Consider the following 15600-nt stretch of genomic DNA (forward strand, 5'->3'; position numbering starts at 1 on the left):
TACTAAAGATGCTAACCAAAGCTGTTAGACAAGAGAACTGAATTAGAGGCACACAGATGTGAAAATTATTTTTGCACCTCTTTTCTGGAGTCCTGCATAGGTCACATGTGGGAATGTCAAAATCAGGCTCAGTAGGTTGATACAGAGAAACCACCCTTCTCCCTGATTGCCTTTTTTTAAAAAAATTTATTCATTTTAGAGAGGAGAGGGAGAGACAGAGAGAGAGAGAGGAGAGACAGAGAGAGAGAGAAGGGAGGTGGAGCTGGAAGCATCAACTCCCATATGTGCCTTGACCAGGCAAGCCCAGGGTTTCGAACGGGCGACCTCAGCATTTCCAGGTCGATGCTTTATCCACTGCGCCACCACAGGTCAGGCCTCCCTGATTGCCTTTTAAAGTGAACAAACTCAAGGCTAGATTGGTTTGCTGACTTTTCCAAATTCACAGCCAAGGAAGTAGAGGGCTGCCCCTCCTCAGTTGAGGTCCAACATCACATGACCTCTTCTTCTCTCCACTCTGTAGCTTCTTCACTTTCCACGGAGGAACCGGTGACATTATCTACAGAAGGTAACTTTTGTTACGTGGGACACCTGTGGGCTTGTTACCTCTCTGAACCCTGACTCAGAGAGGTGCAAATGGTGTAAGAGATGGGGGTGCTCAGCTTCCAAGGGGGCCCTCTGAACAAGACCTAAGGCTTGAATGGGCATCTTTTTCATGAATTGTGTCCTGAGTGTAAGGAGAAATCAACCTGCACAGGCGTCTCCATGAGGCTCCAATATGGAGCCTGGTGTCCTATCTTCAGGGCATCCTATTGTTATGTTCAGTGAACAGGACCACTCCCGTGGGCCTTACTAAAGCCTCTTGACCCCTGGCTTGGCCAGGGCGCTGGGTTTCTGGCTGGAGTGCCTGGAGGGGCAGGAGCAAACCCACTGAGCTGCATCTTTTTCTGTGCCCTGTCCTGAGGCCATATCAGGACACGTTGGCTCCTTCTCAATATAGAAAGACCAAGGTCCTCATGCCTCCCCCTGGGGTGCATTCAGTGAGAGAAGTAGATGTTGCCATCATTGTAGCTTGAAGTGCTGGCAGCATGTCTTTGAGAAGGAAGGTCACTGCCCATTTTCCAGGGGAAACGACACTTGGACCAGAGAAGGACAGCCTCCTCAGCAAGGTCCCTGTCTGAGACCCCGCAGGATCAGTTGAGAATCCTAATGCCACATGTCAGGCATTTCTGTTTCTCAGGTCTTATGTTGTCCTGTCCCCAAGGCCTGCAGCATAAGGCCTGACTTTACCTTCTCTTTCTAATCCCTCTGACTAAGGACAAAGATGTCCCTAGAGCTGAGGATGAGACTGGCTTTATCCTGAGTTGACCAGCTCTCTTCCCAAGACTCTTAGTTGCAGCAGCTGTAAGAGAAGAACCTGTTGTCCTCTGTAGTGATTTTCATTCAGAATCCTGCTCTGCGTTAGGAATAGCAGCTGGGTCTGACCAACCCTTTGGTACGAGTAGTTCAGCCAGGAGTGCACATGAGGGGCTGGAAGAGTTTGGCTATCTGCCTGTGTCACAGGACTGCGGGTAGGAATGATCAATAGCTGGTAGGTCTTCCAGTTACAGTGGAACTGGAGGGCAGAATGGCCACACCTCTGGACCCCAAAAACTTCTTCTAGAAGCCCAGTAGACAAATGAAAAAAACAAAAAACAAAAAACGGAGTACCTCTGCTTGCAATGGGTTAAAAGCATCTCTTAGGTCGTCTTCTCTTCAAACCCTGAAACGAAGTAGGCTCTTGCTGGGGCATTAAATGAGCATCAGGGCTCCTTGAAAGCAATTTGAAAATAAAAAAGTTAAAGCCATACTTAATGGGGAAACATTAAAAGCATTTCCACTGAAGGAAAAAACAAAACAAGTATGTCTTTCTTTCAGGTGCCCCTCTACACATGCTATTTACCATTGTACTAAAGATGCTAGCCTAAGCAGTTAGACAAGAGAACTGAATTAGAAGCACAAAGATGTGAAAGTTATTTTGCATCTCTTTCCTGGAGTCCTGCATAGGTCACATGTGGGAAGGTAAAAAGCAGACTTATTTGGTTGTTACAGAGATACCACCCTTTCCCCTCAAGAGCCTTTTAAAGTGAACATACTCAAGGGTCGATAGGTTTGCTACTTTTCTAACTTCACAGCTGAGGAAGCAGAGGGCTGCCCCTCCTCTGTTGAGGGCCAGCATCTCATGACCTTTTCTTCTCTCCACTCTGTAGCTTCTTCACTTTCCACGGAACCACTGACAATATCTACACAAGGTAACGTTTGTTACGTGGGATCCCTGTGGACTCTCTACCCCTCTGAACCCTGACTCAGGAGAGGTGCAAAAGGTGTAAGAGATGGGAGTGCTCGGCTCCCAAGGGGGCCGTCTGAACAAGACCTAGGGCCTGAATGGGCATCTTTTCCATGGATTGTGTCCTTGAGCATAAGGAGGAATCAACCTGCACAGGCATCTTCAAGGAACTCCAAGGTGAAGCCTGGTGTCCTATCTACAAGGCATCCTATTGTCTACACTCAGTGCCCGCTCTTGTGGGCCCGACTGAAGCCTCCTGAGCCCTGGCCAGGCTGGGGTGCTGGGTTTCTGGCTGCAGGGCCTGGAGGGGCAGGAGCAAACCCACTGAGAAGCATCTTTGCCTGTGCTCTGTCCTCAGGCCATATCAGGACATGTCGGTTCCTTCTCAATATAGAAGGACCAAGGTCCTTTGTGTCTCCCCCTGGGGTGCTTTCAGTGAGAGAGCTGGAAGGTGAAGTCAATGTAGCCAGAGGTGCTGGCAGCCTGGGCTTTGGGAAGGAAGGTCACTGCCCTTTTTCCGGAAGAAATGACTCTAGGACCAGAGAAGGACAGCCTCCACAGCAAGGTCCCTGTCTTAGGACCCAGCAGGATCAGTTAAGAATACTCATGGCACATGTGTCAGGCATTTCTGTTTCTCAGGTCTTATGTTGTCCTGTCCCCAAGGCCTGCAGAGTAAGGCCTGATATTACCCTCTCTTTCTAATCCCTCTGAATGAAGACAAAGATGTCCCTAGAGCTGAGGATGAGACTGGCTTTATCCTGTGTTGACCAGGTCTCTTCCCAAGATTCCTAGTTGAAGCATCTTTATCAAAATAACCTGTTGTCCTCTGTAGTGATTTTCCTTCAGAATCCTGCTGTCCGTTAGGAATAGGAGCTGGGTCTGACCAGCCTTTGGTACAACTAGTTCAGCCAAGAGTGCACATGAGGGGCTGGGAGAGTTTGGCTATCTGCCTGTGATGCAGGACTGCAGGTAGGAATGATCAATTGCTCATAGGTCCTCCAGTCAGGGTGGACCTTGGGAGGAGGCATGGAGGGTCACACTTCTAGACGCCACAGGGCACATCTAGGAGCCCAGTAGATAATTCAGACAAAGACTGTGTACTGATTGCAGTGAGTTAACAGCAGATCTCAGATTATCTTCTCTCCAAGCCCCAGAACCAAGTAGGCTCTTGCTGGGGCCTTGGACGAGCAGCAGAGATCCTAGAAGCAATTTTAAAACCACAGGCTTAAAGCCTTATTGAATGGGGAAACATTGGAAGCAATTTCACTGAAGTAAAAAACAAACAAACAAACATGCCCTTTAGTCGCCCCCAATAGATACTATTTACCATTGTACTAAAGATGCTAACCAAAGCTGTTAGACAAGAGAACTGAATTAGAGGCACACAGATGTGAAAATTATTTTTGCACCTCTTTTCTGGAGTCCTGCATAGGTCACATGTGGGAATGTCAAAATCAGGCTCAGTAGATTGATACAGAGAAACCACCCTTCTCCCTGATTGCCTTTTTAAAAAAAATTTATTCATTTTAGAGAGGAGAAGGAGAGACAGAGAGAGAGAGAAGGGAGGTGGAGCTGGAAGCATCAACTCCCATATGTGCCTTGACCAGGCAAGCCCAGGGTTTCGAACGGGCGACCTCAGCATTTCCAGGTCGATGCTTTATCCACTGCGCCACCACAGGTCAGGCCTCCCTGATTGCCTTTTAAAGTGAACAAACTCAAGGCTAGATTGGTTTGCTGACTTTTCCAAATTCACAGCCAAGGAAGCAGAGGGCTGCCCCTCCTCAGTTGAGGTCCAACATCACATGACCTCTTCTTCTCTCCACTCTGTAGCTTCTTCACTTTCCACGGAGGAACCGGTGACATTATCTACAGAAGGTAACTTTTGTTACGTGGGACACCTGTGGGCTTGTTACCTCTCTGAACCCTGACTCAGAGAGGTGCAAATGGTGTAAGAGATGGGGGTGCTCAGCTTCCAAGGGGGCCCTCTGAACAAGACCTAAGGCTTGAATGGGCATCTTTTTCATGAATTGTGTCCTGAGTGTAAGGAGAAATCAACCTGCACAGGCGTCTCCATGAGGCTCCAATATGGAGCCTGGTGTCCTATCTTCAGGGCATCCTATTGTTATGTTCAGTGAACAGGACCACTCCCGTGGGCCTGACTGAAGCCTCTTGACCCCTGGCTTGGCCAGGGTGCTGGGTTTCTGGCTGGAGTGCCTGGAGGGGCAGGAGCAAACCCACTGAGCTGCATCTTTTTCTGTGCCCTGTCCTGAGGCCATATCAGGACACGTTGGCTCTTTCTCAATATAGAAGGACCAAGGTCCTTCATGCCTCCCCCTGGGGTGCATTCAGTGAGAGAGGTAGATGTTGCCATCATTGTAGCTTGAAGTGCTGGCAGCATGTCTTTGAGAAGGAAGGTCACTGCCCATTTTCCAGGGGAAACGATACTTGGACCAGAGAAGGACAGCCTCCTCAGCAAGGTCCCTGTCTGAGACCCCGCAGGATCAGTTGAGAATCCTAAAGCCACATGTCAGGCATTTCTGTTTCTCGGGTCTTATGTTGTCCTGTCCCCAAGGCCTGCAGCGTAAGGCCTGACTTTACCTTCTCTTTCTAATCCCTCTGACTGAGGACAAAGTTGTCCCTAGAGCTGAGGATGAGACTGGCTTTATCCTGAGTTGACCAGCTCTCTTCCCAAGATTCTTAGTTGCAGCAGCTATAAGAGAAGGACCTGTTGTCCTCTGTAATGATTTTCCCTCAGAATCCTGCTCTGCGTTAGGAATAGAAGCTGGGTCTGACCAACCCTTTGGTACGAGTAGTTCAGCCAGGAGTGCACATGAGGGGCTGGAAGAGTTTGGCTATCTGCCTGTGTCACAGGACTGCGGGTAGGAATGATCAATAGCTGGTAGGTCTTCCAGTTACAGTGGTATTGGAGGGCAGAATGGTCACACCTCTAGACCCCAAAAACTTCTTCTAGAAGCCCAGTAGACAAATGAAAAAAACAAAAAACAAAAAACGGAGTACCTCTGCTTGCAATGGGTTAAGAGCATCTCTTAGATCGTCTTCTCTTCAAACCCTGAAACGAAGTAGGCTCTTGCTGGGGCATTAAATGAGCATCAGGGCTCCTTGAAAGCAATTTGAAAATAAAAAAGTTAAAGCCATACTTAATGGGGAAGTATTAAAAGCATTTCCACTGAAGGAAAAAACAAAACAAGTATGTCTTTCTTTCAGGTGCCCCTCTACACATGCTATTTACTATTGTACTAAAGATGCTAGCCTAAGCAGTTAGACAAGAGAACTGAATTAGAAGCACAACGATGTGAAAGTTATTTTTGCATCTCTTTCCTGGAGTCCTGCATAGGTCACATGTGGGAAGGTCAAAAGCAGACTTATTTGGTTGTTGCAGAGATACCACCCTTTCCCCTCAAGAGCCTTTTTTTTTTTTTTTTTTTTTTTTTTTGCATTTTTCTGAAGCTGGAAACAGGGAGAGATAGTCAGACAGACTCCCGCATGCGCCCGACCGGGATCCACCCGGCACGCCCACCAGGGGCGATGCTCTGCCCATCCTGGGCGTCGCCATGTTGCGACCAGAGCCACTTTAGCACCTGAGGCAGAGGCCAAGGAGCCATCCCCAGCACCCGGGCCATCTTTGCTCCAATGGAGCCTTGGCTGCGGGAGGGGAAGAGAGAGACAGAGAGGAAGGCGCGGCAGAGGGGTGGAGAAGCAAATGGGTGCTTCTCCTTTGTGCCCTGGCCGGGAATTGAACCCGGGTCCTCTGCACGCTAGACCGACGCTCTACCGCTGAGCCAACCGGCCAGGGCCTCAAGAGCCTTTTAAAGTGAACATACTCAAGGGTCGATAGGTTTGCTACTTTTCTAACTTCACAGCTGAGGAAGCAGAGGGCTGCCCCTCCTCTGTTGAGGGCCAGCATCTCATGACCTTTTCTTCTCTCCACTTTGTAGCTTCTTCACTTCCCATGGAAGCGCTGACAGTATCTACACAAGGTAACATTTGTTATGTGGGATCCTTGTGGGCTCTTTACCCCTCTGAACCCTGACTCAGGAGAGGTGCAAACGGTGTAAGAGATGGGGGTTCTCAGCTCCCAAACAGGCCCTCTGAACAAGACCTAAGGCCTAAGGGGCATCTTTTCCATGGATTGTGTCCTTGAGTGTAAGGAGAAATCAACCTGCACAGGCATCTCCAAGGAGCTCCAACGTAGATCTTGGTGTTCTATCTTCAGTGCATCCTATTGTCCACGCTCAGTGCCCACTTTCCTCGGCCCGACTGAAACTTCCTGAGTCCTGGCCAGGCTGGGGTGCTGGGTTTCTGGCTGCAGGGCCTGGACGGGTAGGAGCAAACCCACTGAGCTGCATCTTTGCCTGTGCCCTGTCCTGAGGCCATATCAGGACATCTCGGTTCCTTCTCAATATAGAAGGATCAAGATCCTTCGTGCCTCCCCCTGGGGTGTCTTCAGTGAGAGAGCTGGAAGGTGCAGTCAGTGTAGCCTGAGGTGCTGACAGCCTGGGCTTTGGAGAGGAAGGTCACTGCCCATTTTCTGTGGGAGACAACCGTAGGACCAGAGAAGGACAGCCTCCACAGCAAGGTCCCTGTCTGAGACCCAGCAGGATCAGTTGAGAATCCTCATGGCACATGTGTCAGGCATTTCTGTTTCTCAGGTCTTATGTTGTCCTGTCCCCAAGGCCTGCGGAATAAGGCCTGACTTTACCTTCTCTTTCTAATCCCTCTGACTGGGACAAAGATGTCCCTAGAGCTGAGGATGAGACTGACTTTATCCTGAGTTGACCAGGTCTCTTCCCAAGATACTTAGTTGCAGCAGCTGTAAGAGAAGAACCTGTTCTCTGTAGTGATTTTTCCTCAGAATCCTGCTATGTATTAGGAATAGCAGCGGGGTCTGACCAGCCCTTTGGTACAACTAGTTCATCCAGGGGTGCATATGAGGGGCTGGAAGGGTGTAGCTGTCTTCCTGTGACGCAGGACTGCGGGTTGAACTGACATAGAGCTGGTAGGTCCTCCAATCACGGCGGAGCTGGGGAGGAGGCAGGAGGTCACACTTCTAGACCCCACAAGACCTCACCTAGAAGCCTTGCAGACAATTCAAAGACTGAGCACACTGGTTACAGTGTGTTAGGTGCGGATTTCAGGTCATCTCATGTCCAAGCCCAGGAACCAAGTATGCTCTTGCTGGGGCCTTGGATGAGCATCAGGACTCTGTGAAGCTATTTTAGAATGAAAGAATTAAAGCCATACTTAATTGGGAAACATTAAAAGCATTTCCACTGACATAAAAAAGAAAACATGACAAGTATATCCTTCAGCTGCCTCTCTACACATACTATTTACCGTGTAGTAAAGATGCTAGCCAAAGCAGTTAGACAAGAGAACTCAGTTATAAGCACAAGGATGTGGAAGTTATTTTTGCATTTCTTTTCTGTAGTCCTGCGTAGGTCATATATGGCAAGGTCAATATCAGGCTCAGTGGGTTGATACAGAGATACCACCCTTTCCCCTAAGAGCCTTTTAAAGTTAAAAAAACAAAAACAAATTAAGGCTTGCACCTAACTTTTCCTAATTCAGAGCTGAGGAAGCAGAGGGCCAAGCATCCTCAGTTGAGGGCCAGCATCACATGACCTCTTCTTTTCTCCTCTCTGTAGCTTCTTTATCTTCCACGGAGAATCCACTGGCAACAGCCTTGGAAGGTAACGTGTGTTTCGTGGGGTCCCTGTGGTCTCATTACCCTGCTGCACCCTGACTCAGGCGAGGTGCGCTCCTATAGGAAGACAAAGTCCGGATCAGAAGTGAGGTCCTCATAGCAGACTCAAGTTACATTCAGGTCATGATTCTCCTCAGGAGAGACCTGACTTAATATTTTGTTTTTTCCCTCTTCTACAATCTGTAGCAGAGGCTACCACAGCAAATATGAGTGATAAGTAATGAGCAATTTTATATGAGTCCTTCTCCACAAATATGAAACCAAGTAGATCCATGGGTCAGGCTCATTTTCCAGGAACACTTTATGCGGAGTGTGAGAGGAAATGTAAGCATGTAGTGCAAAGGGAGGCCTCTTGGGACACAGGAGGCTTGGCTTGGATTGGAGCCTCCGATATTGTCCCTGTCCCAGAGGGTGGAGAGGAGTCGGCCAAAACCTGGGGTCTCCAGGAGCCCGTATGCTTTGGGTCAGAGGTCAGTGGGATCAGTTCAAGATCACAGTGTCAGCCCACCCTATCATCACCACCCTGTGCAGACCCCAGCCATCCTAGCCCCAAAGACCTGGCTGTTGACTAGAAGGAGCAGATGCAAAATGACCTCCAAGCCAGTAGAGGTCCCCAGACATGTGTCGGAGCTCCTTCCAGGGCATCCAGGTGCCGTTGGACTTCTTGTCAGCACGGGAAAGTCCTGGGGCCCACGTCCCAGGGGGCCGAGGCACTGCCCGTGGCCTGCTGAGAGAAAGAACACATGGATGGTCTCCGGACCCTCTCCTGGCAGTGACCCGACGTGCATTTTCTTCTCCCTAAACTTCTGGTAGCTTGGGTTGGAGAGCAGTCACTGTGCTCACAGGTGGAGAACTCTAAGAAAACACGTGTTCAGAGTCCAGCCCAGTTAGAGACACTGTCAGGGACCTTGCTTACTGGGAAGCACTGTAAGTGTCCTAACATGGTGAGACCGCAAGAGGAACGTGTAAGGGGAAGGCTGTACCACGTACTCTTAAGCTCAGTCAAGTAGTTCTGCGTAGGGTAGAGGTGGGAATCCTCCTCACCTCCATGGGGGCGGACATAGGTGCCTCTCTATAGTGGGGCATCCTTAGACCTGGAATGTCTCCGGATGTCTCTGCTCCTTTCCCAGTAATGAAGATTATAAACCTCTGGGCACGAGCAAAGCAGCCCGCCGGCCCTGGGATTGGGCCGTGAGCTTGTCCCCTGAGTGTGGGACCTGTCTTGGCCCTGGCAGCTGCAGGCAGACACGGAGGAGCTGTTCTTATGTCGTTTCTAGGGTTCACCAGGGACTCCAGTTTGGGCCTGAGGCTGGTGAATGGAGGTGACCGGTGCCAGGGCCGGGTGGAGGTACTCTACCAAGGCTCCTGGGGCAGCGTATGCGATGATGATTGGGACACCAACGATGCCAACGTGGTGTGCAGGCAGCTGGGCTGCGGCTCGGCCACATCGGCCCCCGGAAGCGCCCGGTTTGGCCAGGGCTCAGGGCCGATTCTCCTGGACAACGTGCACTGCTCAGGGCAAGAGTCCTTCCTGTGGAACTGCCCACACAACGGCTGGAACTCGCACAACTGCAACCATGGGGAGGACGCCAGCGTCATCTGCTCAGGTGGGCCTCTGACATGTTCTGTCTCCATTCCTGGGGCGATATTGCTCAGAGTGAATGCACTTCCCACTCCGGGGCATTCGTCCCTGGTCCTGGAGTGTATCCCAGGGCAGCTGGCTCCTGAGGTAGTGAGTACGCCACCTGCTTTGGTTGAAAGCAGCTTGGTTCGTACATGACACCAGAGTTCTGTAGGTATTGCCTGCAAGGTGTTTGGAGCGGACTGTGTCACCAGGTTCTTAGTCAGGATCAAGCGTCCTACGGGCAGAGCAGGGGCCTCTCCATTCTGACACAGAAACGTGAGCTCTCCTCCTACCCTGCAGTTTCCCTGGCGCCCTCCTCTCATGGAAGCGCCATTTCGGAACCGAGCTGGTACTGTGTTCCTTTGGGCCCTCCCAGAGGCTGACGCAGAGGCAAGGTCCCAAGAGCACAGAGTCCCCTTGTGAAATACAGACAGAGCGGTGGGAGCAGGGAGGTGAGAGATGACAAGGCGCCCTGAGCGGAGTGCTAGTGAGCCCGGGAGGGCTTGGGGGCGGTGGCGGAGCGCGTGGGGAAGCTCTAGCAATATGCATGAGCCCCCAAATCATAGCACTCAGTGTGGATAAATTGGGGTCCACTCCACCCATTGCTTAGGGTCATTCTCTGCTAATTCGCTGGGGTCAATGCCAAGGCTGTGGTGGTCTGGTCCAGGCATGACACTGGCTTTGTTGTACTGGAGAGTAAGCCCTCGGACACAGTGACACAGGCGAGGGCAGGGGACAGACGGTGTTTTCTTCAAAGGACCGCGAGGTTCAGGACAGGCACTGGTAGTGTGCACACCAAGGGCATGTGGAAGGCTCAGCTCCGTGTGCAAGACTGAGTGTCATGAACCTCAGATCTGGGTCGTACACCTGTGTGCTTTGTGTCGGCCTTTCCTTTTCTTCCTCGCGGCTGCTCAGGGCCCATCCATTCGGGCCAGTGAATTTCTGGTGATCTTACTCAGATGTTTCCTCACTCCCTTCCCACCATGCCTCTCCTCCCCACTCTACGGGGACCATTTCTATTTGAACCCCTAGTGGGGCATGGAATTTATCCCCCTGTCGCTGAGAATCATGATAGCGCATTTTAAATACACATGGGATTCAGAAGACTCCCGTCCGTCCATCACTATCTGAAATTTCACCCAATACTTGGATGCTGTTCTAAGACATAACAACCAATAGCCAGAGAAGCAGGCTCTGGCTCCATGAGACGGACCTGTAGATTGTAGGGAATGTTTTTGTGAATTAGCGGATATTGATGACCTCTAATTTTCTGTTGTTGGGACATCAGACTGCTCCCTTCTCTCCTACCCTCACACCTTGCAACACCTTGAGATTCAGCATAGCACCATGTGCATCCTAAAGGGCAGAGACAGGGCTTAGAGTATGGCAGAGTAATATGTGATAATGGTCCCCTTGGTCCCAGGACATGTGACTGGCTCTAGGATCATCACCACGCCCCCGCATTCTTCTGTCCCAGCCTCAGAGTGGGGGCAGCCCCTCACACTTGCCAGTGAGTACAGGGTCAGGAGACAGAGATGCTACTTTTTTCTAATGAAGAGGATCATGCCGATTTAGGATGTGAAGGTGGCGGGCTGATTTCCTGCAGGACCACTGACCCCTAGCTGAGCAGGAGGCTTGGGGCACACTGGTAGTGAGTGGCAGGATGGACATAGGAGTTGTCATGATGCTGATGCCAAATTTTTAAAGAATTTGTTTCCATGATGTCTAACTATGGCCTTTCTCTTGCCACTTCAGACATATGGCCAATATCCACAACACCCAAACCTGCAGCTATACCCACACCTGCAGCTACAACCAAACCTGCAGCTACACCCACACCGATACCTGCAGCCACATCCACACCTGCACCAACACCCACACCTGAGCTACACCCACACCTGCACCAACTCCCACACCTGCAGCTACACCCACATTTGCAGCGATACCCACACCTGCACCAACATCCACACCTGCAATTACACCCACATCTGCAGCTACACCCACACCTGCAGCTACACCCACACCTGCAGCTACACCCACACCTGCAGCTACACCCACACTTGCGCCAACACCCACACCTGCAGTTACACCGACACCTGCAGCCACACCCACACCTGCAGTTACACCGACACCTGCAGCTACACCCACACCTGAGCTACACCCACACCTGCACCAATACGCACACCTGTAGCTACTCCCCCACCTGCAGCTATACCCACACCTGTACCAACACCCACACCTGCAGCTACACCCACATCTGTAGCTACAACCACACCTGCAGCTACACCCACACCTGCAGCTACACCCACACCTGTACCAACACCCACACCTGCACCACCAACAACAGGTAAACATTCCCATCACCCTCCTGGGGCTCTCTCTCTGCTTGTGAGTCCAGGCTGGGGTGGAACGTGATAGACAGAGGCTCCAGATGTGCCTCCTGATCCTTGTCCCTGTGGTGGGAAGGCAGACAGGGGCCTCTGAGACCAGGTCCTAGGTGTGCCATGGTTGTGATGACCTGTCTCCAGTGAGATCTGGGGTGGAGGCTCAGCAGAGACCGCCCTCCACTCTCGGTGTAAGCCTGCGACCCGTCTGCTGGCTCAGGCCTGGAGCTGTGGTCCTGGGCAGAGGGGCTGGGAGTATCTGTTCTCCCCATGTCCGGCAGAGGTTTTATCACACTCAGAACTTAGCCTGAAGGCAGGTAGGACCATGGAGAAGCCAACAGCTGCTGAAGAGGTGGGTAGCCTAGCCTGGCCCTGGAGCCAGGGCGCTCTGTCCCGGGTGGCCCTGTGTGGAGTCGGCGCAGTCCGGCTCACATCCATTGAGGCTGTCATGGGTGCTTCCCTACCACGGAGCATCCTTAGACCCGGCAGGATAGGCTGCCTCTGCTTCTTTCTCTGTGATGGGGTTTAATCTTTGAGTGTGTCCAGAGCTGACTGCCTGCCCTGGGATTGGGCCGTGAGGACGGCCCCCGAGTCTAGAATATGCTCTAGGCCTGGCAGCTGGAGACAGACATGGAGGAGCTGTTCTTGTTTGTCTCTAGGTGTTGGGACTGACACAAGTTTGGCCGTGAGGCTGGTGAATGGAGGTGACCGGTGTCAGGGCCGGGTGGAGGTACTCTACCAAGGCTCCTGGGGGACCGTGTGTGACGACGGGTGGAACACCAATGATGCCAACGTGGTGTGCAGACAGCTGGGCTGCGGTACGGCTACATCGGCCACTGGAAGTGCCCAGTTCGGCCAGGGCTCAGGGCCGATTCTCCTGGATGATGTGCAGTGCTCAGGGCATGAGTCCTTCTTGTGGAACTGCCCACACAGAGGCTGGAACTCACACAACTGTAACCATGGGGAGGACGCCGGCGTCATCTGCTCAGGTGGGCCTCTGACATGTTCTGTCTCCATTCCTGGGGCGATATTGCTCAGAGTGAATGCACTTCCCACTCCGGGGCATTCGTCCCTGGTCCTGGAGTGTATCCCAGGGCAGCTGGCTCCCGAGGTAGTGAGTACGCCACCTGCTTTGGTTGAAAAACAAAACCACACAGCTTGGTTGGTATATGACCCCAGCACAAAATAGATTTGGAGGTGACTGTGACTCTATGTTCAAACACAGGAAGACCAAGCTTCCTGAGGGGAGAGTGGGGGCCTTCTCATTTTACCAAAGAAATGTGAGCTCGCCTCTCTCCCTGGCGTTAACCTGGGAGTTCCTCTCAGGACAGTGTCATTTGTTGAGCTGGGGGTGGGTCACAGCCTCCCCTCTGTGGTGACTGGATTACTTTGGTCTCTCCCCGAATCTGATGCAGAGGAGACGACCCAAGAACACAAAGTTCATTTCTAAAATACAGGAAGAGTGGGGGAGGCAGGATGGAGCATGAAATACAAGTAGCCAGTGAGAGGAATGCTCGTGAACCAGTTTGGGCCTCGGGGACAGTGGCAGGATGTATGAGGAGATGCCCAAAATTGGTATAAAGCCTGAAAATCATCACACCTCAAGGGGGATAAATTGAGGGTCTCCACATCCACTCATCTCTTAGGATCATTCTCTGCGAATTCCCTGGGTGTTCATGCCATGGCTATGGTGGCCCATTCCAGATGCAACACTGGCTTTCGTATACTGAAAACTAAGCCCTCGGACACAGTGAGACAGGCAGTGGCCGTGGACAGATGGTGTTTTCTTCAAAGGACTGTGAGGTTCAGATCAGGCACTGGTAGTGCCCGCACTGTGGGCATGTGAAAGGCATCAGTTTAATGCACATGGATGGACTGTCTTCGATTATGAATCTTGTGGGACAGCAGTGTGCTTTGTGTCTGACTTTCAATTTCTCCCTCACAGCTGCTCAGCCCCCATCCACATTCTGGCCAGGTGAATCCCCAGTGACCTTATCTGGGATGTCCTTTCTCTCCCCGCCCACCTTTGCTCCTCACACTAGATGAATCACGCATGGGGCACATGGTTTTTGCTCTCTTCTGCTATGACTCCTCTCAGTGCTTCTAACTAGACATGGGCTTCACCACATTCCCCTCTGTCTATCTATATCTATATCTATCTATATCCCCTCTGTCTGAGTCCTCATCCAATTTTGATACTGTAGCAAGAGATAGCTGTCTGTGGCTGGAGAAGTGGCCATGAGCTTTATGACTCTGGCTTTGTTAGATTCTGAGCTGAAAGAAATTTTGTGGGAGAATGGACCCTGATAAACACTGACCTTCTGTTGATGGGACATCAGAACTGAGGTGTGTTCTCTCCCTCTCTCACATCTTACATTGTCACAAAATTCCACCTGGTTATATATGACTGCAAATGTGACCGAGACAGTGCTCAGGAGATGCAGGGTAACCAGTGATTTTGGTCCTCAGGAAACCAGGACATGTGATTGGCTCCAGGTTTAAACCCACACCCATTGGCTCTTTCTGGCCAAGCCTCAGAGTCTGGGCAACACCTCAATACTATTAGTGAGTACAGGGTTGGGAAGAGAGATACAAAGTTTTCTACTGGAGAGGAACATGCCAAATGACAGACGTGGAGGCATCGGGCTGATCTCCTGCAGGACCACTGATCCCTAGCTGAGCAGGAGGCTTGGGCACGCACAGGTAGCGAGTGGCAGGATGCACGTGGGAATTGTCATGATGCTCGCTGCCAAAATTTTAAAGGACTCCTTGTGGTGATGCCTAACTAGGGCCTTTCTCTTTGTTGTCACTTCCAGATGTATTGCCAACCACATCCACACTTGCATCAACAACCATAATGACAACAGGTAAGTGTTCCCATCACCCTCCTGGGGCTCTCTCTCTGCTTGTGAGTCCAGGCTGGGGTGGAACGTGATAGACAGAGGCTCCAGATGTGCCTCCTGATCCTTGTCCCTGTGGTGGGCAGGCAGACAGGGGCCTCTGAGACCAGGTCCTAGGTGTGCCATGGTTGTGGTGACGTGTCTGCAGTGGGATCCGGGAGGAGGGTCTTTGGAGATTCCCGTCCAGTGCTCAGTGTGAACTCAGTCCTGCTGAGACCCCTCTGCTGGCTCAGGCCTGGGGCTGCTGTCCCGGGCAGAGGGACTAAGAGTGTCTGTCCTCCTTGGGTGTGGTAGAGCTTCCATCACCTCTTAGGGCTTGGTCAGGTCAGCCAGGACCATGAGGGTGCCAACAAGCTGCCAAGCAGTGTGAAATGCCACTGGGGCCATGGAGCTCTGCCCCGGGCGCCCCTGTGTGGACTCGGGGGACAATCCTGCTCACCTCTGTCGGGATGGTCACGGGCGCTTCCCCACATTGGATCATCTGAGACCTGGCAGAATAAATTTCCTCTACTCCTTCCCTGTGATGAAGGTTAATCTCAGGACACGTCCAAAGCTGACAGCCTGTCTAGGGAATTTGGCCATGAGGACGTCCCCTGAGTCTAGGTCATGCCTCAAGCCTGGCAGCTCAAAGCAGACATGGAAAA

At 51.5% G+C, this 15600-nt stretch overlaps 1 protein-coding gene across 11 annotated transcripts in view; it reads left to right on the top strand.

Moving 5' to 3' along the window:
- The window catches only part of DMBT1 (deleted in malignant brain tumors 1), a 55810-nt gene that overhangs the window by 11571 nt on the left and 28639 nt on the right, over nucleotides 1-15600 (top strand). For 4 of the 11 annotated variants that reach the window (XM_066240158.1, XM_066240161.1, XM_066240152.1 and 1 more), the window contains 8 exons: nucleotides 521-565; nucleotides 2247-2288; nucleotides 4154-4198; nucleotides 6280-6321; nucleotides 7990-8034; nucleotides 9326-9655; nucleotides 12716-13045; nucleotides 14873-14923. In XM_066240158.1, the coding sequence (XP_066096255.1) occupies nucleotides 521-565; nucleotides 2247-2288; nucleotides 4154-4198; nucleotides 6280-6321; nucleotides 7990-8034; nucleotides 9326-9655; nucleotides 12716-13045; nucleotides 14873-14923 (930 nt within the window). The remainder of the gene's footprint in view (nucleotides 1-520; nucleotides 566-2246; nucleotides 2289-4153; nucleotides 4199-6279; nucleotides 6322-7989; nucleotides 8035-9325; nucleotides 9656-12715; nucleotides 13046-14872; nucleotides 14924-15600) is intronic. The other 7 variants (XM_066240153.1, XM_066240162.1, XM_066240160.1 and 4 more) reach the window with 5 other exon arrangements.

This window comes from Saccopteryx bilineata, chromosome 7, assembly GCF_036850765.1.
Source record: "Saccopteryx bilineata isolate mSacBil1 chromosome 7, mSacBil1_pri_phased_curated, whole genome shotgun sequence".
Classification (NCBI taxonomy): Eukaryota; Metazoa; Chordata; class Mammalia; order Chiroptera; family Emballonuridae; genus Saccopteryx; species Saccopteryx bilineata.